Below are 26,531 nucleotides of genomic sequence, written 5' to 3'. Positions count from 1 at the left end.
CCTCTCGTCTGATTTTTCGGACGCTCCTTGAGCCAACTCGATCGAGGGCACCATGCACCGACTCTGACCGGCGCATAGTTCGACTTGCTGAACGCCATTTTTGTTTTGAACGGAGCTTCCTTGCTGCCCCACGAAGTGCAGCAATTTCTTTCTCTATGGTGGCGCTACTGGAAATCCCCGCTCATCATCATCGTTTCTGCCTGGTTCGATAGAGTGGCCGTACAGCAGTTCCGGTTTCAGCTTAGTAAGCCATGTCAAGACAATCCAGCAGCTGATTTGTTTCTTTCGCGCACGACGCTGCGAGCAGGCCACATTTTTCGTTTGTGCGACTGGTGTCGGCACGGTGGTGTTTGCTTTGTGTGGTGTGTTGAGGTTTCGGTGATCCAACGCGGCGTACGGAAACATCGCGTGAAGTGTCTAAGGGCGCCGACAGTGCCCGCGCAGACTGCGCTGGGGAATGCCGGCAAGCGGGTGCCGGGAGGCCTAAGATTTGTCGCCTTCCGATGTGCTCCCGAAAATGTTCTGCCGAGACCTGCGCAGTGGTTGCATTGCGATTCCAGACACCGTCTCATTTGACAGTTTCACAGGTGCTGACACTGCTGTACTGACATGCGCAGAACTCGACGACGGCGAGATCATTCGTCAGGTTTCTGCTGCACCGCGGGACGATGACTCCGAGTCGGAAGATGAGGCACCATGTGCTACGCTGCCGTCGCATGCGGAGCGTGCACAAGCAGTGACTGTGCTTCCACGAACCTCTCAGAGATTCAGGCTTATCTGATTGCGCGTAAACGGAACAGCGTGCAACGGCACACTAATGATTTCTTCAAGCCTGCTGCCGAGCCCGAATAAGTGCGTGGAAATAAAGGATCTCATTTTTTTTCTTAATCTGCTTTTTCGGACACCTGTTTGTTCGGACATTTCCGCAGTCCCCGTGAGGTCCGAATAAACGGTCGGCGACTGTAAATACTTTGATGTTTCCAGCAAATAAATCTTTGAGCCCCGTTATCTCAGCTTTCACTTTTTGTGCAGTTGCTTTCAGTAATCCCAGTGCAATTTCACAACGAATGAAGACAGAATCATTCTGTTTTTGAAAGCGCGCGAAAGAGGCGTGAAAATTGCTCCCGTCAACCGCGGCACTTAGATCGTGAAACATTGATGAGCACAATAAAGCTGTCCATTTCCATCTGCACATCATAAAAAAATTTATTATGGATTTTTCGCAAAGGTCGTTAGTAAGACAATATGCACAGAAAAGTTCAAAAAAAGGCTTTTGTGCTTATTTCGGCACCTAAAAATAAACCAATAGCTTTATTGCACATATTGGGCTTTTTTGAACATGCATACCAGCATGCCTTGACAAACTTATGTGTAATTAATTAATTAATCTGAGGGATGACCATTAGAGGATGTCAAGTGTTCTAACTCAAGTACTATATAGATAGCTCAAAAATATAGCAAACTATTTCAGTTATGATATCAGCATAACAAATCAGACCTGCATGCCAAATTTCGTCAATTTATTCCCAGAAATAAAAAATTTCATTACCACGTCCCCCCTTAAATTCTTATTTTCTGCGTTCCTCACGTGTTTCTGCGCCTATCTCCGAAATTTGGTCACAAAATATCTCATAGTTCTTCCGTTATCGTGATCTAAAGATGCGAATCTGCAAGCGTTGCCCTTTAAACTGGGAACAAATCTCGCCTGATATTCATCACGCATAACTCGATAACTATGCGCTCTACCAGCGACATTTTGGTAACATCCAAAAGCTCAAGTTTCTGGCTTTCTTTATTCGTTGGTTGGCAACATTGTCGGTGCTGCAGTCACACACACACTGTGGGGATGCGTGACTCTCACGCCTCCCCTGAGATCTAGTTTTCCCGCATGGCTCGTCTCCTGCAGGGCGGCTTCGCCCGCCGCGTGGCCTGGCGCCCGCGGCGGTCGGGTGGTACAAGCGCGGTGCGAGAGATGGCGCGAGCGTCGCGCCGCTGCGGGGTTACTCGGGCGTCGGGAGACAAGGCGCTCGGGCTGTTGGGTTCGAGACAGGAAGCGGGACGGCCGTGCCGCACGTGCAGCGACCCTCTTGCCCGGCGGGTCGGCGCGCGGCGGGGACGTATCCCGCGTGCGCGCCGACCCATGCTTCTGCGAGACCGCCTCGCGTGGCCGCCCTCGAACGCGCCACGATTCGCGTGACCATACACGCGAACGACCAGGCCTTGGGATCCAGCATGGGGCGAACATATTCGCTCGCTTCCGGTCGCGGTGAGTCAGACTTCTAGATTTGTCGCGCGCCCATCGGCATGTTTTGGGGATAGCAACTCGGCTAGCAGGCACTGATCTATGAAAGGTGCAATAAATGCCCTTGTGATTGTTTGCACTACTGTGTTGTCGTTCCTTTGTCCCAAGAGCAAGGGTGGGAGAGACCCCACAACACAGAAAAAAAAAAGAAGTTCGGGGCACATGCTATTACTGGCCAGTTTGAACATGTGACCAATATGGTGAGTCACGTTTGGCTCCAAGGACCACGAGCGCTCAAACGACGAAAACAAGCACCATTTTGTCTTAGTCGGTCACAGGCACGTCGATACGGACGACGAATACAGCCGAAGCAGAAGAAGTGGCCGTGGCCCTCGCACTCGCACAACCAGGAGTGAGGACCGTGGTCACAGACTCCCAGACCGCCTACGCAAGCTACCGCAAGGGGAACATCTCTCCCGCGGCACTAGCGATCCTCACCAAATGCAAATCATCGGGACGGGCCGTTGAGCTCGTGTGGGTCCCGGCTCACTCGCAAGTGGAAGGCAACGCACTCGCCGACCACTATGCCCGAGGACTGTCAATCCGGGCCGAGGACGAGCCAGAGCTACCTCACCCCGTGACAAGTTACAAAAAAATCACCCAAATGTACAGAAGCGGCAGATGTAGGCTTCCCCGTCCGCATCCGCAACTCAGCCGAATGCAGCAAACGATCGTGCGACGCACACAAGTGGGGGTCGGTAGCGCATCCCGTACTCTTGCACAAGATGTTCCCAACAAAGCATGACACTTCATGCCCGTTTTGCAGACAATCAAAAGGCACTCTAACACACATCCTTGCAGAGTGCACTACGCTCAAGAACCCCCCCCCCCCATCCCCCCCCCTCCTGAGCGATGGGAGACCTTGTTGTCCAGCCCCGACCTACCGACCCAGCTCAGGCTGGCGGCTAGGGGCCAGGAATTGCTGGACGCATATGGGACCTGAGAAGAAGGTTCCACCCCATCTGGTGCCAGCGCGCACCAACCTTTGCTAAGGGCTCAGTATAAAAGCTGATTCTCTCTCTCTCGGGTCCGCGATGCTGTAGGTCCGACAAAGTTTCGTTTCATGAATCGTTACAGACAGAAATGTACGAGATGCAAGCAACTTCCGAAAGCAATTCCATCGTCGCAGTCGGCACAGGATGCCCGGCAGCTCGCCGCCAAACATCACCTCACTGCTCTGCCGGATCACTCATATCCACATGCCGGTTACACTCGCCTAAGAATTGAACACGGCTCTCATAACTGAATAGAAAGTGGATAAGAGCACATGAAAAAGCTACGCTCAACAAAATAGCATCTATGACAGCCACAGAGCGAAAGATTCTGTTTTGTTGATGATCCAACCGCCGATAGTGCAACAGCCTCGGTCATAAAGGCCACAAAGCCTGCAGCAGTGAACAATCTCGTTTTCTCGTGTAATACTTGCAGTGGTTTTGCGTAGCTGATGTGGAAAATCGGGATTACGATCTCGCTACTAAACTGACTATGATTTGGGTGGTGAAGTTGCATTGGGACAAGAGCTCGCAGGGAATGGAAGGCCCGAAAATTTTTGAAGTGAACGTACTCGTAGTGCATGCTATGTCGTCGACCGGCAATGGCCAAATCGCCATGAATTATACCTGGTACCTACTGATGGCCTTTGGGGCCATTTTTACAAACTTTCAATATATCAGTTGTGAAATGTTTTTTCTTGTTTTCTCAAAACCACAATTTTGATGATGATGATGCTGTATTGGAGGTGCATTACCTCTGCTTCTACTTGAGCTATCACTGTAATTCCTTTTTTTTTCTCAGAAAGGCAAAGCTATGTAGAGTACAAATAAACGAAAAAAGGTTGCTGCATCTGTTGGATTTTTTTAATGTTTCTTTTTTTAGCATTTATATGGATTTCTCTGACTGAAGTTTGTGATGTTCTCATTTGATATAAAATTGGGTTGAAACACCATACTTGCTATTTGCACTCTTTGTTAGTTCCACATCATTTTTGTAAGTCTATATTTATTATGCCATGTATAGTTTGGTAGATATCTCACCTCCAGGCAAATTATGCAATGAAGCTGAATTTCTTCAATTTCTGGAAAGTTACTTACTCTGCAAGAAAACTGGATGTATATTTAAATCTAGCACACTGAAATACATAAACTTAGCAAGTGTCATCAAAATCGACATCGAAAAGTTTTCAGGCGCACGGTTTCCCCTTAAGTTATACGCCTGCTGCGGGACAGAGTTTATTTGCTCACAAAACGGAAAAGCTGATCGGACAGTGATAAACTTCAAGAGACGCACGCAGTGTGCTTGTCAAAACAGATGCACGCTTCAATGTGAGGCTTGCGATAATGGCAGACGGCCGAAAGCGGCTGCAAGGACGAGCTGGGCTGCAATCGGTGATCACTTTTCGGAGCGCATGTTCAGTTTTGCTTCACGCGATTGGCCCAGGCTACGCTGACTTCGCGCAACTGATGCATTGGTTCTTTATTCTATGGTGGAACCACGATGTGGACGCAGCAGCCAGCGACCTGAACAGCAGATCTGGTGGTTCCGATGCAGAGTGAAGTTACGGTTTGTAAATGGTATACATGTGTTTTTACTGCGAAGATATTTTATGCACATTCCTAATCACCATCTTATTTATCAATTTTTGCTGTTTCGAAAATGTCTCCATGAAATTTACCTTACATAATGAACGCACCCCCAAACTTTGCTTTGGTGTATTGGAAAAAAAAAAGAAGTGTGTTCATCAAGCAGGTATATACGCTAACGCGTTTGTATCCGCATAGATCGTACCAGCTTATGCATACATATTGACCAACACATCGCATTTCCACGTTTCGTCGCGCAATCACAGCGGTATGCCATGACTGCAATCACGGCGGTAGGTCGGCCCAGAGAACTGCGAGCCTCGGAGATCAGATGGCCCCCACGCGCCAAAGCAGAGAGCGCTCTGAAGGTTGAAATATAGGTTGAAGCCACATCACCATCAACATCATTTTGGCACCGTGACCTGTGTTGTTGCGTCATGCAAGCTAGGACTTGCATCATACCGAAGCTCGGACAAAAAACCGGGTGTTCGGCATAGAAGAAAAATTGGACATCGTTCATGCTATCGAATGTGGCACGAAGAAGTCAGTGCTGGCATGCGAGAGGGATCCACAGTTGGCCGTGGTGTGTGTGGCACTTGGAACACGAAGGAGAAGTTGCTCGGCAGTGCTGCTACAACTGCGAAAAGATGTCTGCTACCATGCTCGACTTTTTTCCATCATTGCCTCTGTTATTGCTGGAGTGTTGCCTAATGACAGTGATGAGGACAACATGGAAAGCAACAGCACAGGTGATTCTGGCGAGACAGTGGCAGAAGCTGCGCGTTACGTCAGCCTCGTGCGGGTGTTTGCCGAGAACAGGGGGGCTGGCAGAAAAGCTGGCTTGCAGCTCAAGTGAGTTTGAGGCCGCTGTCGTCTCTGCTTGGCCGCCACAGTATCAAATGAAAATAAAAGACTTTTGTCACAAAAAGTGAATAAATACTGCATGCTTTTTTGCCCTTTCATCGCACTCTCCCTGAGTTCCATTTTTTACAGGTAAGTGTGCAATCTCACGCTATTTCGGTGAAGCAGTACTACCGTTTAATACATACTTTGTCTGAGCTCCGGCAACTACGGCTAACGAGGTTTCACTGTATTTGGCATTCGCCCACCCCTAAAAAAGATATTTGCTAAGCCATCACACTGAGTTTCCTTCAACTGCTAGTGTATTCTATTAGTCAGCAACTTAATTTTCTGTATATAGCTTTTTCTTTTTGCTGTGTTGCTTTTGCTGCTTAATGCGATGACCACAGGTCCTTGAACAATAACCTTTCAACATACATAAATTTAAATGGATGCGAGCATCCCAGTTGTATGCTTCGATTCTCAGATATACGCGGCTTCCTTGGTCTACATGCTTAGCACATTTTGCCTAAGAAAAATTTCATTTTGGCTATTGTGCTCCATTCAGCAGCAGTCGTCATCCTCCTCAGCAGCCTTTTATGTATATGGCGCACTGCGACATGTGTCTCCGGCCTCGTGCTGCGAGATTAGAAGAAAATGGAAGAATAATTTAAAAAAAAGGAGCTTCTTTGGCTCCTGCCATCGGTCTGAATGGTCCTCAGGTCTTTCGCTCACCGACTCACTCATTGTTGTAGTGGGCCTCCCCTCAGTCCCTGCAACATGGTGGCCCGAGGCCACGAATGAGAGCGACAACCGGCGCAGAGGGCCTCGCCACAGTGCAGGTTCGCCTACCGTCCTTTTGGCCATGAAATACTGCAGCCTGGTTTATTCAGGTGGAGGCCATCTTCGACCTTCAGTGCATTACATTGCAGTACGTGAGGTTTCTCCACCCTGCCTTAGCACTCCCTACAGAGGTGGTCGAGGAGTTCCAAGATGTTGTGCGCCCACGACACCACCCCCTATGACCACTTCAATATGATGGTGCTGCAACGGAAGTCCGTGTCTGTGTGCAGGCACCTTCTGCAGCTCCTCAACAATGAGGAGCTCTGTGACTGTCGAGCGTCGGAGCTTCTATGTCGTATGCGGCGGCTTTTCAGTAGCTGTAGGCTTGATGCAAACAGCCCGCTTTGCGTGAACTGTTCCTTCAGTGCCCGCCACAGAATCTGGTAGTCACCTTGACTACCACACCATAGGACATGTCCCTTGACAATCACAGAGCTGGCCGACCACATTGCTGACTATACAGCAACAGGTACTGTGGCAACAATGACCGTTCCGCTCTCACACCTCGAAGATCGGCAGTCTTGCCTTGAGCAAATGATTGAGGAACTTTCAGAGACCATTAGTGCACTATGGTTATTGCCCCACCATCATCACCGTGACCACGAATGCTGTTCCAGATTCCCTTCTCGGTCCAGCTCCTGCTTGCTGGTATCACAACAAATTCAGTGCCAGCGTACATCAGTGCCATTCCCCTTGCAGATGGAAGGAAACATGCCACAGAGTCACCGATGGTGGCTGGTGACTTGCCGTACAACAAGCTGCCTGTACTGTGTCACTGACAGGCTTGCTGGACAACAATTTCTCATGGATACAGGTGCAGAATTCAGTGTCGTTCCTGCCGCGCAATTAGACTGCCAGTCTGCCCAAGTGCCTTGAATTGGTGCACTTTGCACCACTTCAAGCAGTCAACAGTTCAACACATATGGCCAGCGCTATCTTACCATCGACTTGGGTTTCCGATGCAACTTCCAATGGGTTATCATTGTTGCAGACGTACGTATGGCCAGATCGGGTGTGGATTTTCTGACCTACATTGCTCTTAGTGTTGACCTCCGCACTCGTCAGCTTGTCGACACGACGACTAGGATGTCTATACAAGGCATCCGCACGCCTATGAAATCAACCACTAGAATGGCACCACAGATACCATCATCTGCATTTGCCTCAATTCCATCAGACTTCCTAGCCATCACGAAACCTTCCAACCTTGAGCTGCCAGTATGTCACAACGTCACGCATCACGTTGTCACCAGTTTTCTGCCAACTCGGACGCCTCGATGGTGACCGCCTTGCCATTGCAAGGAAAGAATTCAACCACATGCTGAAACTGGGTATAATCCGTCCTTCATCAAGCAGTTGGTCTTCAGCTCTCCTCATGGTACCAAAGCGTGACCCAAGAGATTGGCGGCCGTGCGGCAACTACCGTGCGTTTCACGCGTGCACCGTTCCTGATTGCTATCCACTCCTTCACATTCTTGGTTTAGTAGCCAACCTAGCTGGAATGGTATTATTTGGCAAGATAGATTTAGTGGAGGCCCACCATCAAATCCCTGTCGAGTCAGCGGACATCCCAGACATTGCAATTTCAACATCATTCAGGCTTTTGGAGTAGGTCCACATATTGTTCGGGCTGAGAAAAACTGCTCAGACGTACCAGAGGTTTACCAAGGTCACCCGGGGACTCCCCTTCATCTTTGCATACCTCGACAACCTCCTGGTGGCTAGTGTTTCCCCTGAGCAGCATAGCAACCATTTGTGCCTGCTATTTTCTCGGTTCCAGGAACAAGGCTTTCTCATTGATGCGCCTCCACGACATCGAGTTCCTTGGTCCTTATAGGGCAGTACTGCTTTAGTGCAGATATTTGCGACTTACGTTATAAGCGGTCTATGATGTATATGCAACGGCGGATTTAAGAATTTTACGTTATGGACGCATTAGCATAAGACACGCAAGCCACCAACACTGCGATCCCCAAAAGTCACCTAAACAAAGAAATGCACAGCTCACTGCTGTCAAAATGAGTGTAAAGTGCATGGCAGTGATTTAAATCTGTCAGTAGTGAACCCTGACGCTGCAATAGTTGTTCCTCTTTTGGTTAACTTCCTTTGCTTTTATTCTTGCATGGCAAAATGTGGTGCTGCAGCTACCTGAAGCTCTGCTCTCTCCTCTTTATGGAGGTGTCAAGATGGCGGCATTGCATCAATGAGCCACACAATTCGCAGAGCGATGGCACCTCCCACAGCATGATTTTCTCCCCAACTTTTACAGACAGCACACCAGAAAAGTGCAATTTTCCTAACTTCTACTTGACATTCCTCTCCAATTAATATTACCCCATGTGATAAAAAGGAGCACCTGAGCAAGACAAAACTCATCAATGCCAAGTGGATGACAAGGGGAATGCCTCACATTTCAGGACTTGGTCAGTGGCGTCATAGGCTGCCGGGCGTAGCATGCCATCTAGCATGAAGCTGTCATGTGGCTGGTATATCTCCTGGGGATCTGGTGGCAGGGGACCCCCATTCACCACCTGCAGTCATTTGGTCATTAGCTCCAGTGAGACTTGGGAGACACTCTGAAACAGTCTAGCCTGGCACAGCTTGCACCACTTCCCCATTGAAACATATTTGTAGAAACAAAACAAATTTGAATCAAATTTGATGCTAAACTTGCAAAACTCTGACTATGGTAACTCAGAGCGAAGAAGTGCATAGACCAAAAATAAAGTAGGAAACAAAATGCACACAAGCATTATATTGTTCTAAGTTACCAGAGTCAGAAAGTGAGACCAACAGTCAGTTCCTGTAAAACTGCAAATCTCTAATGACTACTCAGGAAGCAGAACAGTGGCATAGGGCTTCAAATGACTTAAAAAAATTGTCAAAAATCATTAATAAAAAAATTAAAACGTGTAGTTTACATTGCTCAATTTTACAACACAAACAGATACGATCAAACCTGTTTTTAATGAACTCGATTAGTTGCACGACAAGTGGTCTTTGTATCAGTAGTTCGTCATATGTGAACTCACCCTTCAAATTGCACAAATATTGACGACACCGAAGCCTTTGTGGCAATTTGCTAGGTTTGGGTGAATATCTCATTTTCCCTTTATTAATTACTTCTCTCCACCTTGCAGGTTTTCACAGAACTAGTATGTCAAAGAAAATGAGAGAAAAAAAACTTACCTCGAATGTAGGCCAAACAAAAAAAGCAAGGACAGCAATCACAAAATGAAAACAGCATTTATTGAATATGAACATGCTGAGCTCATTCTACATCGCGACCTTCCTTATCGCTGTTATCTCCTCATTGGGGCCAGCATGCAAAGAGTGTCTCCTGTTGGCCCCACCAACGACGGACATATTTCTCATCAATGGCGAAGTCCCACCCTGTTTGAATGTTTAATAATTCCTCTGTGGCTAGCATAACCTTTTATTTGAAAGCAGCAGCATGGTGGCATCGCCTGTTTGGCGCTGTTACGATAACGCCACGCTAAAAACACATGACACACTGAAACGACACAGGTCAAAATGACGGCGTCGTTCATGTACTTCAGACGGCTACTGGCGGGCTGCAATACTGACTTTTCTAGACAGCACCAGCTATGCACCGTATTTATCAATTTCAATTAAAAACTGGTGCGTATCTTGAAATTTTCGAATCTAAGCCGACTCTAGATTTTGATATATGATTATTTGAAAAAAAAAAGAAAGAACTATCGGCTTAGATTCGAATAAATACGGTATCTCACTCGTGGCAGTGCAACCCCGGAGGCCACAAGCTTGCCACACCAGGTCGGTGAGCCCACACAGGAGGGGCCACAGTGCCAAGTGAGCGTGGCAGGTAAGCTGCGTAGTCAGCACACTGGGTTGTGTGTTCTGTGCTTCTTGAGCATGTCAAAGCGCGCTGGCTGTCACCCTTGGCCGCATCACCATTTCGCAAGTTTCACGACGATATTGTTATGCAAGAAGATGCAGATGAAAAGCCATATACAAGTATATTTACAACATAATATGCCACACTTGGCCAAGAGGCAACAGCCCGCGCTATCCTCCAATCGTCGTCATCATCGTCTTCCTACTGCTCGGCTCTTCGTCATTGGAAATACTATCCCGTAGCACTACCCCCGGCGGCACAAGCGCCGCCTCGGAGCGAATAAACGCCGGACTCGGAAGCAGTGTAGCAGACCTTGAGCCTACTGACGTATACGACATCACTAAATGCCAGAGTAGATGACGAGGTTGAGCTCACAGGAGCAATCTTGTACGTCACAGGCGTCGCCTGGCACAGCACGCGGTAGGGCGCTGTGTATCGGGAAAGGAGCTTTTCTGAAAGTCTGACGTGACAAGAGGGCGACCACAGGAGCACGAGCACACCAGGCAAAAACAGCGTCACGGTGGCGGGCGTTGTACTGACGCTGCTGAGTGGTTTGCGAGTCCGTCAGTCGACCACGGGCAAGCTGGCGTGCATGGTCGGTGAGGGCGATGGCATCTCGCGCATACTCGCTTGTTGAGATCGCAGCAGGAGGAAGTGCCGTGTCAAGGGGCAAGGTCGGTTCGCGACCATAGGGTAGATAAAGTGGAGAAAATCCGGCGGTGTCGTGCCAGGAAGAATTAAAGGCGAATGTGACGCAAGGAAGGGCAACGTCCTAGTCGTGGTGGTCCTTGGAAACGTACTTGGACAGCATATCGGTAAGAGTACGGTTTAATCACTCTGTCAGGCCATTGGATTGAGGATGGTACGAAGTATTCAGCTTGTGTTGAGTGAAGCAGGAATGCACAATGTTGGCGATAACTTTTGATAGGAAGTTACGACCACGGTCAGTAAGCAGCTGTGGCGGGGCGCCATGAAGTACCATGAAATTCCGTGATCGCTGGCATCAGTACGGACTTCGGCAGGCGCAGAAGGATCGAAATGGGCCAGAACGGGAGGCATTGTGAGAAGGTCGATTAGATGCGAGAATGCAGAGGCCTCGTTATCACCCCACTGGAAAGGGGCGTTTTTATTCAAAAGCTCAGTTAATGGTCGTGCTATGGCCGCAAAATTTTTCACAAAACGGCGGAAGTACGAACAAAGGCGATGAAGCTGCGCACATCCTTGACACACTTCGGAACAAGGAAGTGCGTAACAGCATGGATCTTGTCTAGGTCCGGTTGCACTCCGTTCACGTCAACGAGATGCCCAAGGACGGTAATCTGGCGATGGCCGAATGGGCACTTCGATGCGTTCAGTTGCAGACCGCCTCGACGAAAAACGTCCAGGACTGCCGAGAGGTGCTCGAGGTGCGTAGCGAACGTTGGGGAGAATAATATATCATCGTCCAAGTAGCACAGGCACGTCGCCCATTTGAAACCATGAAGAAGGGAGTCCATCATGCGTTCAAAAGTGGCAGGAGCGTTACATAGACTAAACAGCATCACTTTGAATTGATAAAGACCGTCAGGTGTTACAAAAGCAGTCTTCTCGCGGGCGAGATCGTCCCCGGCAGTCTGCCAGTAGCCGGAGCGAAGGTCAATAGAGGAGAAATAGAGAGCACGGTGGAGGCAGTCAAGGGCGTCATCAATCCGAGGTAGAGGATACACATCCATTTTGTTAACCCTGTTAAGGCGCCGATAATCTACGCAAAAGCGCCATGAGCCATCCTTCTCTTTTACCAGTACAACAGGTGATGTCCATGGGCTACATGACGGTTCTATGATGTTCTTGGCAAGCATTGTGCGAACTTCGGCGTGAATAACTTGATGCTCAGTCGGTGACACTCGATACGGGCGGCGATGAATAGGAGGGGCATCGCCGGTATTATTGCGATGTTTAACAGCTGTAGTTTGGGCCAAAGGACGATCGTTAAAGTAAAAAATATCGTGGTAGGAAAATAGAATACGGTAGAGCTCACGAGCGTGCACGGACGGCATGTCGGGCGCAATCATTTTCTGTAAGTCGGCGATGGTACAAGTTGCCGACTGCGATGGTAGAGTAGGATCAGCTGAATTGTCGTCTACTGCAATAGATGCTATTGAGTGATCCTCGAATGAGCAAAGCTGGGCCAGAGACATCCCGCGTGGCAGCACTTGCGTAGTCAAGCCAAAATTGACCACTTGCTGCCAGACGAAATTCGCCGCAATAGATAAAATGGTATGAGGTACTGTGATCCCGTGTGTAAGTAGGACGTCTTGCAGAAGAGCCGCGATGTAGTGACCGTCGGGCACTGGTGGGGATGACACTAAGTCAACGTAAGCCAGTGCCGAAGGTGGCTAGCGAACGAAATCGATGGAACTGAGGCGACTGGGGTGCGGTTCAGCAGGATCCAGAACAGGCAGGTCAAGGTGGAGAGTACTGGCGGAACAATCGATGAGAGCAGAATGTGCAGAGAGGAAGTCTAAGCCGAGGATGATGTTGTAGGGACAGTGGGCGATGACTGTGAATAGCATGATTGTGGAGCGACCGGCGAAGGAGACACCGGCGGCACACATACCAATTACGGGGGCTGTACCGCCATCGGCAACACGGACAACAGGCGTCATGGCGGGCGTGATTATTTTCTTCAGGCGGCTACGAAGGTCGGCGCTCATTACAGACAAATGCACCCCAGTGTCTATAAGAGCCGATACAGAAACACCGTCGACTTGCACGTCAAGAAGGTACAGATGAGTGGGCAACGTCAGTAGAGAATTTGGCGGCGTAAGGAGCAATGCAGCGTCACCTCGAGGCGCCACATCATCTAGCTTTCCGGCTGGGAGCGGCGTCCGAAGGGAGTCGGCGAAAAGGAGCGACAGGGCTGTGGAGAGCGAGATTGACGTCGTTGGGGGCGAAGGTGAACTAGAATAGGGCCGGTTCGGCGCAGGAGAATCAGTGGCGGCATTATCGGAGTGTGTGGCATAGGGACGAGAAGGGCCACCTGAGGGGCGAGAGTAGCCAGTATAAGCAGACTGGGTCGGGGAAGTCCAGCGACTGCGACAGTGCCGAGAAATGTGCCCGATTCGACGGCAGTGAAAACAAATGGGCTTGTCGTCAGCAGTGCGCCATTCAGATTGGTTGCGGAAACGTAGTGGGTAAGAAGATGCGGGAGGGTGCGGAATGGAAGAAGCCGGGTGGGTATCAGGGCGATGGGCCAAGCAGATGGTGTGAAGACCTATGTTTTCGAACTCCTGGCGGACAACTGCTTGGATCAGGGAAACCCTGACTGCAGATGCGTTGGTGGGGCTGGAGTCGAAGGCAGCAGGATAGCTGGCTTCCATCTCATGCCGGACGATCCTGGTAATATCGCCAGTGTTGTTGGGACGAGGAACGTCGACACAAGAAGACGTCGGTGGGGTGTTCGGCAAACGGGTAAACTGCTGGTCGATACCTCGGCTTTTAGCGAGTTCGAGGCGGCGGCACTCTTTTATAACTGCATCCACCATCGTGACGTTGTTGAGTACGAGCAAGTTGAAGGCGTCATCGGCAATGCCTTTAAGGATGTGGGATACCTTGTCTGACTCAGTCATGTGTGCGTCAACTTTGCGGCACAGAGCCAAGACGTCTTGAACGTACGTGACATAGGGCTCTGTTGACGTCTGCACATGGCCGGAAAGCGCCTTCTGCACGGCAAGTTGGTGACCGTAGTGGTTACCGAACAAGTCTCGCAGCTTTTGCTTGAGCGAACCCCAACTGGTGAGTGTAGCAAGCATGTGACGCCCCCTAGGCATAATGTTCGTTCGCCGCCAGGCTTGGTGGCCTGCTAAAGCTCGGCAGGCAACATTGGTCACCGCACCACAATAAACACCGACGAGCACGGCTGCTCGCCGGTCAGTCATCGTTCAGCACCGCCACACTGCAGAGCGTCCGTCTTCTGACGGAGGGTGCCACAAGCCCTCCCTTTTTCACGACCCGCGGTGGATTTTGACAGTGAGCTCATCATCCTGTGTCCAAAACCAAACTTGAGGTGTGCCACCGAGGTAAAAGACTACGTTGGCGAGTATGATAGTAGGGTCCCACCTGTTATTGCGACTGACGTGTTCGTACAGGCTAATCCAATCCTCGACGTCTTCCCCATCTTTGCCAGAGAATACGCCCGGATCACGAGGAGCAGGGAGAGTGATGTAGGTCGTGAGAAGTGGCAGCAGGTGTCGGAGGCGGCTGAGTCGAGTTGTCATCGCCAGGAGCCACGAAGGAAGGCTCGACGTACTGTCCACTGCGAAGCTCCGTGATGAGGTACAGGGAACGTCCACCTCCACCAGATATGTTACGCAAGAAGACGCAGATGAAAAGCTATATACAAGTATATTTAAAACGTAATTCACCTCACTTGGCCAAGAGGCAACAGCCCGCGCTAGCCTCCAATCATCCTCGTCATCTTCTTACTGCTCGCCTCTTCGTCATTGGAAATAATATTCTGTAGCAATATGAATGAGCCAAGTGGGAAGCAGAACTACCACACTGGAGCCAAACAAAGCTATCATAAAGGCTGTTGCGTCAGCTGCTAACAAGTCGTGTGTCGAGCATGCCAGAGATTCTTTTGTTCTTGCTTGATGTCTTCTTCCTTGCATGTTTAAGGTTGTGCAAGCCATTTGGTATATACTGCACATAAGGGAAATAATGAATACATATAATGAAGTTACTTCAGCCCTCCTTTCAACTTTGTTATGATGCGGTTCAAGTGTAGTATGATGCATTAAAAAACAGTCATTATATTTGAGCTAATTTCAATGGGTATAGTCTACAGCTTGTTAAAGAAAGATGTTTGTTATAATGAACAGACTCTTAAACGTGTGATCATTGGAAGTGGTATTGTAAGCAGCCTGCAGCGTAGTAGTTTAACAGCATCACCTCTCAGGATGGGCAAACAATGGCGTTAACATAGACCAGGGCAAAGAAATAAGGTGTGGGCACCACAACAAAGTCCTTCACTACTTGTGTCCAGTGAGAACGCGCACCAACTTGACCAAGTTTCCCTACTATGTATCACCTCTCAGTTGGCGGTCCGAGTAGTTTACAGTGCTGCGCTTACAGAGCTTAGCAGTGAAACTGTATTGCTGCAGTGAAGTCAGCACCTTGTCTGATGGCATGCAGTACTTGTGATTTCATCTGCACAAAAGAACAGGCAAGCTATGCAGCCAAGTGAGGCATTAAACTGCATGCACTGCAAAACACCATGTGCGTGCAAAATGTGAGCATAAATCTAGTTTGGATGGAAAGGTATGTGCTCACCTCTCCCACCGAGGTGATGCGCTTGGACTCGACGAGTGCCTGGGAGCGCCCCACTGGCAGGGCACCCATCAACTCCGGCTGGATCTGGGAGGCACGGTCCAGCAGCAGGGCCTGCTCACTTGTGTGCAGTCCCAGGGCGGATGCAAACACGCGCACCTCGGATGACGAATCAAAGCCCAGCTGCCGCCCCAACACCTCCAGCGAGAACTGAGTGAAGAGATCAATCCATTATGTTCGCATGGCTTGAAAATTTAAAGAGTTGAGTGCGGAACAAAACTGAGGAGCATCTTACAGTCATCTAAAGAGATAAGTGGCACTGCCATGCTGTTAGATGCACACAAATACTGGGCTTTGGATTGGCTTCTTCTTTGGACATCCCTATAAATACACATCTGGCTAGTAGCATAGTATCACAATGGTTCAACCTTGACTATACTTCTGGGCACCTTTTCTTCCCTAAGTGAAGGCTCCGGAGGCAGAGCTTCTGCACATGTACTGTAGAGCCTCGTTGATACGATCTCTTTTCATACAATTTCTCAGTGGAATGTTCTAAATCAAAAACACAAGAAATGCCAAATACAGCTAGGCTTCTTTTTACCGACTAATAAGTTACCACAAAAAAACAATGTTTAGGCACCAACATCCAGTATATTACCGAACTGCCACCGTAATGTCACATTGCAGTGACGAAGAACGTAGTAGCAAAACTGTGATTCATGAAACTAACTCTTTATTGGGCAAACCTGCGCCCACAAACACAGGCTACACTTAAAGCAATGATAGTGGTGAGCACAGGTGGCGATCATTGAAATCTGAGCTGCAGGTCAAGCGCATCGGCTTTTATACACAACTCGTCGAAGTTTCTAGCATAATCGCTGGTGCCCGTGAGCCTTCCAGAAAGTACCACACAATTTGCGTCGCACACAGAATCAGATTACACAAGGTTCGGCGACAGCCATTAGTTAAAAAGTGAATTAGTGATTTCTTGTGAATTAGTTATTTACAAGTTCCAATTTTTCGCGCCAGTAATGTCCGCCTCTTCAAGTAGACCAGCTCATGGACCAGAGTTATGCCATCTGTCAAAGGAAATTTTAAAAAGTTAAGAAGCGTTCACTGAAACACCCTGTATAAATAAAATGATGCGGATGATGTGATGCTATACGGTAAAGTGTTCTATAATTTCACAGCAATATACATGTACTCAGCAGCAATGGCAATCTGCTGTCTTGGCCTGGTGCTAAAGGGCTATTCATATTTGCAGGTTAGTCTAGCTGTTCTGTACTTACATTTATTTACACTTTAGCAGCACATCTGCCGAGACCTGATAGTACACTAGAGCCAGATATCTGCATAGCCATAGCCTTTGTCAGTCACCATTTTGGCAAACCCCTGAAGTGTCACATGTGCGAGACACATGGTGCGATTTTGCTTTAATTCCGTCATACAACATGCCGGAGCCCGACTTGCCGCACATGATTCTGGACGCACGGTACGAATAAGCTAGCAGCCCAGAACTGGCACCCCTGCATGGCCGTTCAAAATGACTTCGCAAATAAAGTGAAAACAAACGTGTTTGAACAGCTCCCTCATTTTAAACAAAAGATGCCAATATAAACACGACTATGTGAGTAGCGTAGACTTTTCTTCAAGGCCGCATCGGCAGTGTTGGCTCTGTTGACAGCCGCCGGTGACTAGGAGCCGGCAGGCCTAGCTCTCTGGGCTGTCGAATCGGAGACCAGGGTGCTTGCGACACGACTGCATGCACCTTGTAAAAAGCACCTAGTACAAAGCACATGTACACAATTATGCCACACTTCAATTGCAATACATTTTATTTTACCGATACCGACGGAAGCTAACGAGCAAGCCAGATGAGCCTGTGATTGCTGGGAGACGGTCTAGGCCTAGCTCGCTGGCTGCTGGATCTGGCGCCGACAGTCCCTGAATTTCAGTCCGCGATTGAGTTTTGTGGAGCAAGGGCCAAGTACGACCAAAAAGCGCCGGGCCAAGGGTAATGAGTTCAAAGTGAAACGATAAATTACGAGCAATGGGTACGACAGGGCTGTAAAGGGGCCTTAAAGACAGTTGCTGTAAAGTCCGTAAGAGCTATATATGAAATACCTCTATGGGAATAACTATGAAGGCGTGCCAAGGACACGAAAGATGGACACGAAAGGTGCAATGTGAAAAGAATTACAATGTACTAAACTTGGTCACAGGTTAAAAATTCCAAAAAGCACTAATGCCATAACAGAGCCCTTGAAGTGCAAAGACCTGAAAGTGTGTGCTATACAAGGACAACTATTACAGCTGCATCCTCTGGAGAGAGGATGCGCTATGAAACTATAACATGCAAGACCACATTGTTGAAGAAACCTAGGACAGCTTTGGCAGTAAAATAGGGTTATTTACCAAGAAACATGGCGGGATGGAGAGGGAGACAATAGCGGTGTGCTAGAGAAAACGTTTCCTTCTTTGTCTTTCGGCTTCCCAAAACTCCACGAGGACGTGGAGGATGGTGAGCCTTTCACCACATCTACCACAGGTTGGACTTTCATTGCCAGTCAATACAAAATTGTGAGTACCACATGTGTGTACTATTCTGAGTCAACAGCATAGGACATTAGTTCGCTGTGTTTTTGTAACGGAGAGCCATAGACCTAAGTTTGGCTTAATCAAGTGGAGCTTATTTGTTTCATTGTCCCACAAGCGATGCCAGTGGCTTCGTAGTTTCATTCGCAAAAAAGGCTTGAGATCTGCGGTAGGAATAGCAGCAGTAGGATTAATAGCTTGTGATGCAATTGATGTGGCAATTTGGTCTGCCATCACATAGCCTTGATGCATCTACGGCCAGGCACCCAGCATATTGTCACATGTCTACGAGGTGAATAAATATTGCACAAGTAAGAGTAAAGCTCAATGAAAACAGGATTTTTGTGTTTCCTTAAGGACATTAGTGCTTTTACAACACTTAATGAGTCTGTGAATATTATTGCATTCTCTAGTTTTAATTTCTTGATGTGCTTAACTGCAGACAGTACTGCATAGGCTTCTGCAGCAAAGGTACTTGTATGGGTGTTCAATACATCCAATTCAGAGAAAGAGGGACCAACAGCCATGTAAGACAACAGCCATATAAGCATGTGACTTTGATGCATCGCTGTAGAATTCAGAACAAGAGTACTTTGATTGGAGTTCATGAAAATGCATTAGAATTTTGAGCTCTAGTGCATTGTAACTCTTACAAAAGATATATCACGTTATATCACCTGCCGATCCCACAGCAGTGGATGCTTCGCTGGAGGCATTAATCGGTGTTCGAAGAGTGGGACATCCATTTTCAGGCTATGCTCCCTCACACGGAGTGAGAAAGGCTGTCTCACGGAGGGTCGATTACCGAAAAGTGCAGTACATGTCGAATTGTTAATAGTTTCACAACATGGATGTTAAGGATTAGAGTGCACTTTAAGGAAATATGTAAAGCTGGTGTAAGATCTCTGCAGATCGAGTGACCACTCGTTTGATTCTACATATAAGCTTTCAATGGGGCTAGTTCTGAATGCGCCTCTGGCCAGATGGATAGGATACCCAGGTGGTGGACAGGATCTAGTGGCTTTAGTGCACTCGGGGCGGCAGAGTTGTATACTATGGTGCCATAGTCTAGTATGTCTAGTATGGTGCCATAGGCACTTAATCAGTGATTGGATGAGGCTCTTATAAATATTCATTATACACTTCCTGTCCCTACCCCATGTTCTGTGTGATAGTATTTTGAGTAAGTTCATTGTTTTTACACATTTAGCTTTGAGATATTTTATGTGTGGGATAAAAGTAAGTTTAGAGTCAGGTATTATACCTAGAAATTTGTGTTCTTTGTTGACAGGTATTTCTTGTCCACATAGTTCCATGCACGGGTGAGGAACCAGGCCTCTCTTTCTTGTAAAGAGAACACACGAACGTTTGTAGGGGTTGATGTTAAACCCATTTTTGTCTGCCCACTTAGATATCTTGTTCAATCCCTGCTGTACTAACTATAAAGAGTGTGCAGCTGAGCACACCTCCCTGGGGTACACCAGTTTCCTGTATAAATGGATGTGAGCGTACATTCCCTACTTTCACAAGGAAGGTACGATTGGACAGATAACTTTCTATCATGTTTAGCATATTGCCACGGATGCCCATTCCCTACAAGTCTCGCAAGATCCCGTACCATCACGCTGTGTCGTACGCCTTCTTCATATCGAGGAATATCGATAAGAAAAACTGTTTGCGTACAAACGCTTCACGAATATTTCCCTCAATGTGCACGAGGTGATCGGTTGTGGACCGACCTTCTCTGAAGCCACATTGACAGGGATCAAGTATTTTGTTCACTTCAAGGATATGCATGAGTCGCCGGTTAATCATTTTCTCAAATAGCTTACAAAGGCAACTCGTGAGAGCTATCAGGCAGTAGCTTGCCGTCGCTGAAGGATCTTTACCTTGCTTCAAAATGGGGTCCACAATCGCTTCTTTCCATTTGGGTGGAAGATATCCGGCAGCCCAAATAGTAATGAAAAGTGCAAGTAGTGTCAATTGTGTATCAGCGTGTACGTTCTTAATCATGTCGTACATTATTCTATCAGGTCCCCGTGCAGAGCTCTTGCATGCGATCAAGGCAGCTCTCAGCTCGACAATACTGAAAGGACTGTCATATGGTGCGTTTTATGGGGATTTACGCTCAAATGCCTTACATTCTTCTATTTGTCTGTATTTCATGAAGAAATATGAGCAGTGGATTGAGCTTGACACATGCTCGAAGTGCTCCCCTAGGGAGCCTGCCTGCTCTTCTAAGGTATTCCCTTGGTTGTTCACCAGAGGCAACGTATTTATTTGCTACCCTTCTAGCCTTCTTAGGCCATTCCAAACTTTTGCCTCCTATGTGTAATAACTTATATGTGAAAGTAACCTTGCCCAGCTTTCTCTCTTCACCTCACATTGCATCCGCCTTCCCTGCGATTTTATGTGCTTAAACTCAATGGGAATTTCTGTATTCGGCAATCTATGTAATATGCCCCATGCTTTATTCTGACTCTTTCGCGCATCTCTACAGTCTTCATTCCACGAGGGAACACGTCTTTTAAGTAAACCACCATTAGTTCGCAGGATAACCTTTCCAGCAGCATCAATAATAAAAGCGGTAAAATATGTCACAGCATCATCTATACTAAGGTTGTTTATAAAATCGGGTGATAAATGAGTTGATTCTTTAAAATGCTCCCAGTCGGCTGATGCTACTTTCTATCGAGGAATATCGCGTCATTAAGTTTAAAGTTACAGGGAAGTGCTCACTTCCAAAAGGATTATTAATGACATTCTATTCCAAATTAGGCAGAAGAGAAGTAGAGCCCATTGCTAGATCTATCGATGAATGTGAGTTGTGATGGATGCTATAATAGGTTGGTTCCTTCTTATTAAAGAGGAAGGCCCCACATGCAAGAATAAAATTTTCAATAAGTAGGCCTCTTGCATAGCATCGCTCGTTTCCCCATAACGCGTTGTGTGCGTTAAAATCACCCACAAGTATGTAGGGTTCCGGAAGTTGATATATGAAGCTATAGAAACCTGTTTTGGAGGCGATAGTTCTGGGGTATTTATACGGAACACACAGTTACCAACTTATTGAAATGAATCCCTCTAACTAATACTGGTTCAAGGGGTGTCTGTAAGGCTACATGGCGACAAGCTACAGACTTGTCTACAAGGATTGCTACACCGCCGCAAGAGGTGTTAGCCTCATCACGGTCCTTTCGGAAGATGGCGTACTGACGAAGAAAGGGGTGTACTGAGGAAGAAATGGATGGCTTTGCTGCCCCTTAAGACTGCGAACCTCTTTCCATACATTTGCCTACTGGGTATACGAACTAATGCCTGAAAGGAACCTCTCCCAGCGTGCCCTTCTGGCTTGCCGTGGCATCCGCCTTCCTCGTCATTTAATGTGTCTGAACTCAGGTTTTCAGCTGTTGGCGATGAATGGAGTATGCCCCACCACGGGTGGTGTTCATGGTACAGTGTGGGGCAGGTGTCATTGGAACATCGACAAAGGACACTAGATTAGCTAGTTTTTCATGCTGTTTCTGATCGCGGAGCTCTAGTAACAGATCACCGCTTGCCATTTTCGATGCATTGTACCCAGGTTCAAAGACTTCAGTAAGAGATTTCGAGACGACAAATGGTGAGATTATTCTCACCATCTTTCCAGCTTGATCAGAGCGGACAACATGAAAGCAGGGAAAGTTGTATGTTCGGTTGCCCGAAAATTGAAAAACTTCGGTGCACCCTTGTTTAAGAGGGTGATCAGGAAGTGGGGGAAAGGAAGTTTCCATGAATAAACATAAAAAATTCGGCAACAGCGCCGACTGCCCACCATGGAGCCCAACAGGGGGACGTGGCAGGGTTTGCATACAAGTCTGCACGAGGCCGGTCGTACGCCGTCACTATATCCAAATATGGTGCACCCAAGGTTGGATAGCCACACAAGGTTAACCCTTGCCGCCACGGAGAAAGGAAGTAAGTGGACGACAGAAGAAGACAGGAAAGGCCCAAAAGTGGGAGAGAGAGATGGTTTCAGGAGAGAGAGACAGGAAAAGGTGACTGCCGGTTTCCTCTGGGTGGGTCAGTCTGCAGGTGACGTCTATGTGAAGCAGAGGCCAAAGAGGTGTGTTGCATCCGTCGGGCGGCCTTAATGGACCGAACACCCGGCATCGGCTCAATCCCCAGGATTCCTCTTTCCCCAGACACGGCTACACACAGCTACAGGCGGGAGGGTCCAAACCATGTGTGGTCGGGTACATAGTGTCGCAACGCAGCAAACGCCTGCTCACGCAGACGCCCCTGCGGGGCCGGGCAACACAAATGCTCGGCACAAGGCATTTATAATTGGGTTCAGACATTTACAAGCTGAGCAGTTTCCAAGTGAGAAAGTCTCAAGATGTAAGAGAATTAGAAAGCCCTCAATCAACCCGTCCTTACTTCATCGCATTAATGTTAAAAACTGGCTTTACAAGACTTTCGTCCAAACTAGAGACTTGGATGATTTGTCGCAGTACAAGGAATACCAAAAGAAATTGTACAAGGACATACGAGTTGCCAAGACGCAGTATTATACCGACATGGTTCAATGTAGCTCAGCTTGCAGTGACATTCTCTGGAGGCAACTAGCCGCTCCTTTTAACTGTGGTAGGAAAAATGAAACATCCAGTAATGTTAACTTCAATGGTACCGAAATCAGCAGCCCCTAGCTGGCAGATGCCTTCAACAGCTCCTTTCTCGTTCATCTCAGCCTAGTTGCAGTTTAGAGGCATTGCAATTTATTAATTCAAGCAGTCCCGATGGCACCTTTCTTACTCCTGTTGTTAGCATGGAAGTTGTAACTGCATTTTATGGCCTCAAAAACAGCACGTCCTGTGATGCAGATGACTGAATTTTGCCAGTCAAATGTGTTATCAACTTGATAGCACCTTTCTTAACTCATGTTTGCAACTTCTGTTTCAGGACAGCCACCTTTCCCACTCAAATGGAAGTCGCAAAGGTCTTTCCAATATTTAAAAAAAAAAGGTGACAGGAATAAAGCTGCTAATTATAGGCCAAGGTACTTACTTCCTGTTTTCTCTAAGGGCATAGAGAAGGTAATTTTAACTCGTCTTTTCCATTTTGTGGAGTGACAAAATACTATTATGCCATTTAAACATGATATCAGAAAAAGGACACAAAAAACAGATCTACGGAACCTGCACTTCTTGCCCGAAAAGAATTCATTCTTAAACATTTTGAAGACAAAAAAATTATGCGGATCTCACACACTGTGGGAATCGATATAAGTGAAGCTTTCTGCATTGCCATTTGTTGGGCGTGTTGGTAAACTGACTTGGAAAGCATATTTAGAGCCAGCAAACAAGGACAGAAGGGAGACAACCCCACAATGCGCTTGTGGTATCGAATCCCTTCTGTCCTTGTTTGCTGGCGCCAAATATGCTTTCCAAATGAAGCTTTCTGTGTTGTTTGCTTTGATTGACGATAATTAGCAGTGATGGCGACGACGAATGTCTCATTTCTTCCATGTTTAGTGCAACAGGAGAGTGGTGAGTTGATAAACATTACCTTGCATGCACCACTGCAGTTTGTCTGCGTAGTACACAGGCCCCTCAAAGGGTGTGTTTGCTTGAAGCATTGTTGTGCACCATACTTCATAACATCTGAGGGTTGATCATACTTACCATATTTACTTGCATAACGATAGCACTCGCGTAATGATCGCACCCCTGAATTTTGTCGTTAAAATTTGATTTTTTTTTTTACCGTGTAATGATCGCACCCTGAACTTGTCGCAGCGATATGTCGCGTGCCAAGTCTACCTAATGATGATCGCGCTTACCATCTGTCCAATGATACGTGAACGACTCTTGAAGACATACCAAGCGGTCTGCATGCACCTAACATTCTTAAGCAGATGCCCCATTTCCTTCCTTTCATCACTTTTGGCACTTGCATCAAAAAAAAAGCTACAACCAAACTTGCCTTGGCTTTATTATTTGTAGGCTTCATAATGGTTTTTGTCAACTACAACATAAAGGGCGCCTTTCGATTCTTCACGTCTGCACTCGTGGGCACGCAACAAATCGCGATCGGCAACGATAGTGGCCACGTTTACAGTGGAATTTCGATGATACGATCACGGCTAATACGAATTTCTTGATGATACGAATTTTTCTGTGGTCCCGGCTGAGCCTCATTACTTAGCAACATGCTAGAGACCGGTTGTTACGAATCAATTTTCGAACCGTGTCGGTTGATATGAAAATTACCGAAGAAACTGGAAATTCTAAAGTGTGCTAGGTGAAAGCCAGACGCTGCTGCTGCCTGCGCTCCGTTTCCCTGTGTTTGCTGTTTGGTGTGGGGATGCGTGACTCTCATGCGTCCCCAGAGATCTAGTTTTCCCGCATAGCCCCCGTCTCCGTGCGGCTTCGCCGCGCACGCGGCGGTCAGAGTGGTTGAAGCACAGAGCGAGAGATGGCGCGAGTGGTGCACTGCGGCCGGTTTACCTTGGCGCAAGGGAGAACACGCTCGCTCTTGGACGGTGGGCCGACGAGTGCCGTGGACATCCCGTGCGCGTGCCGATCCATGCTTCTGCGAGACCGCCTCGCGTGGCCTGCCTTCGAACGTGCTACTGTTCGCGTGACCGTACGCCCGAACGACCAGGCGTTGGGATCCAGCATGGGGCAAACATATCCGCTCGCTATCCGGTCGCGGTGAGTCGGACTTCTAGATTTGTCGCGCACCCATCGGCATGTTTTGTGGATAGCAACTCGGCTAGCAGGCAGTTGCTATGAAAGGTGCAATAAATGCCCTTGTGATTGTTTGTACTACTGTACTGTCGTTCCTTTGTCCTAAGAGTACGGAGGAGAACCCCACATTGGTGACATAGCCAGTCGCTGCTGCCGTCTGCGCTCCAATTAATTCGATTTGGTGTTCGGCAATATCGCCTGTCGCTGCTTCCCTGCCTTCGGTACCCGGCCGTCTTATCAGTCGCTGTTGGCATTTCCGTTCTGCCTCCCTTGCTTTCACATCTGGTGACATGTTCATTCATCGCATGCGCATTCGCTCCTAGTTCTTCCGGCGTTTGGTGTTGGGAGAATCTGGCGTCCGCTGCCGCTTCCCCGAACCACTTGGCGCGGAATCATTGGGCCGCTTCGGAGCCATGCGTCTCACTCACACGACTGCAACGAGACGTCTGGCGAAGGAGCAGGGGTGCAGCTGCCACCACCGACGCATGGCCGACGCGCGCGCGCTCATTCTACCGCTACTGTGTGACATCACGGTTGCTATGCACAGCGGGCACCCCCCACCGGCGCGCCGGTTGCTAAGGAGGGGAGGAGGTTGTGCCGCTGCGCGGAGGACAGGCCGCAGTTGGCACGATTCCAGCGCACGGACGGATGCGACCGCGAGCATGAGCCAAAGCTTTCGCCTTAATAAATGCCGCTCCACCGATGGCCGCAAAAGAGAACAGCATGAAGTCACGCAATTTCTCCCTTTCTCTTTTGGTACGGAGGCGTGGACGCAGCGACGGACAGCGCGGAGGCCGCAACTAGGCACGAAGACTTTGAAGCTGTGGCGCTTTTGTTGCTTGTGTGCTTTTCCTCCTTTTCCGTGTGCAATTGGATGGAGTAGCTGCTGTGCTTCGAACCGCGTTCTTTGTGTTAGATGTGGGCAACGGCGAAGGTCCACCACAGGCGGCTGAAATTCTGCACGCGCTCGAAATTCTGAGGCGTGCTATGGCCACGGATGAAATCAGCAATGACACATGCACATGTTTTTATGGATTTGAACAGTCTGCTGAGTGACCTGACAAAGAAAAGGAGGCCGAAGGACATTAGAGACTTTTTCTTCAAGAAATAAATGCTTTTTACGTATGTGTGCCTAAGTGAGTTCACCTCTGACTCTTTAATATAGCTAGTTTTAATTGTTTTGATGATACGAATTTCGGATAATACGAATATTTTTTGTGACCCCGTGAGATTCCCATCATAGAGATTCCACTGTACACTCATAAGTTAGAAGTGTACCCTTTTCATACGCCAATGCTTGTAACACAGCTAAGATATTCGCCCACTCTTAGCAGAAACGTGTCGTATTAGGATAACAGAGAAGACAAATGCCACAGTTTCTGCGGCATGCCCGCCATGTGTTTCTATGTCACTGGCAGCTAAGCGCGCCCGTCTCGGTTTCTGTCCTCTCAAAG

General features: G+C 48.0%; 1 protein-coding gene across 2 annotated transcripts in view; it reads right to left on the bottom strand.

Moving 5' to 3' along the window:
- The window catches only part of LOC142584628 (germinal-center associated nuclear protein-like), a 559,187-nt gene that overhangs the window by 364,379 nt on the left and 168,277 nt on the right, over positions 1–26,531 (bottom strand). For both annotated transcript variants that reach the window (XM_075694780.1, XM_075694781.1), the window contains exons 11-12: positions 15,755–15,961; positions 8,975–9,095 (exon numbers count right to left, since the gene is read on the bottom strand). In XM_075694780.1, the coding sequence (XP_075550895.1) occupies positions 8,975–9,095; positions 15,755–15,961 (328 nt within the window). The remainder of the gene's footprint in view (positions 1–8,974; positions 9,096–15,754; positions 15,962–26,531) is intronic.

The sequence above is a fragment of the Dermacentor variabilis genome, chromosome 6 (assembly GCF_050947875.1).
Source record: "Dermacentor variabilis isolate Ectoservices chromosome 6, ASM5094787v1, whole genome shotgun sequence".
NCBI lineage: Eukaryota > Metazoa > Arthropoda > Arachnida > Ixodida > Ixodidae > Dermacentor > Dermacentor variabilis.
The sequence above is the reverse complement of the archived record's forward strand: the minus strand, read 5'-3'. Positions and strand labels throughout refer to the sequence as shown.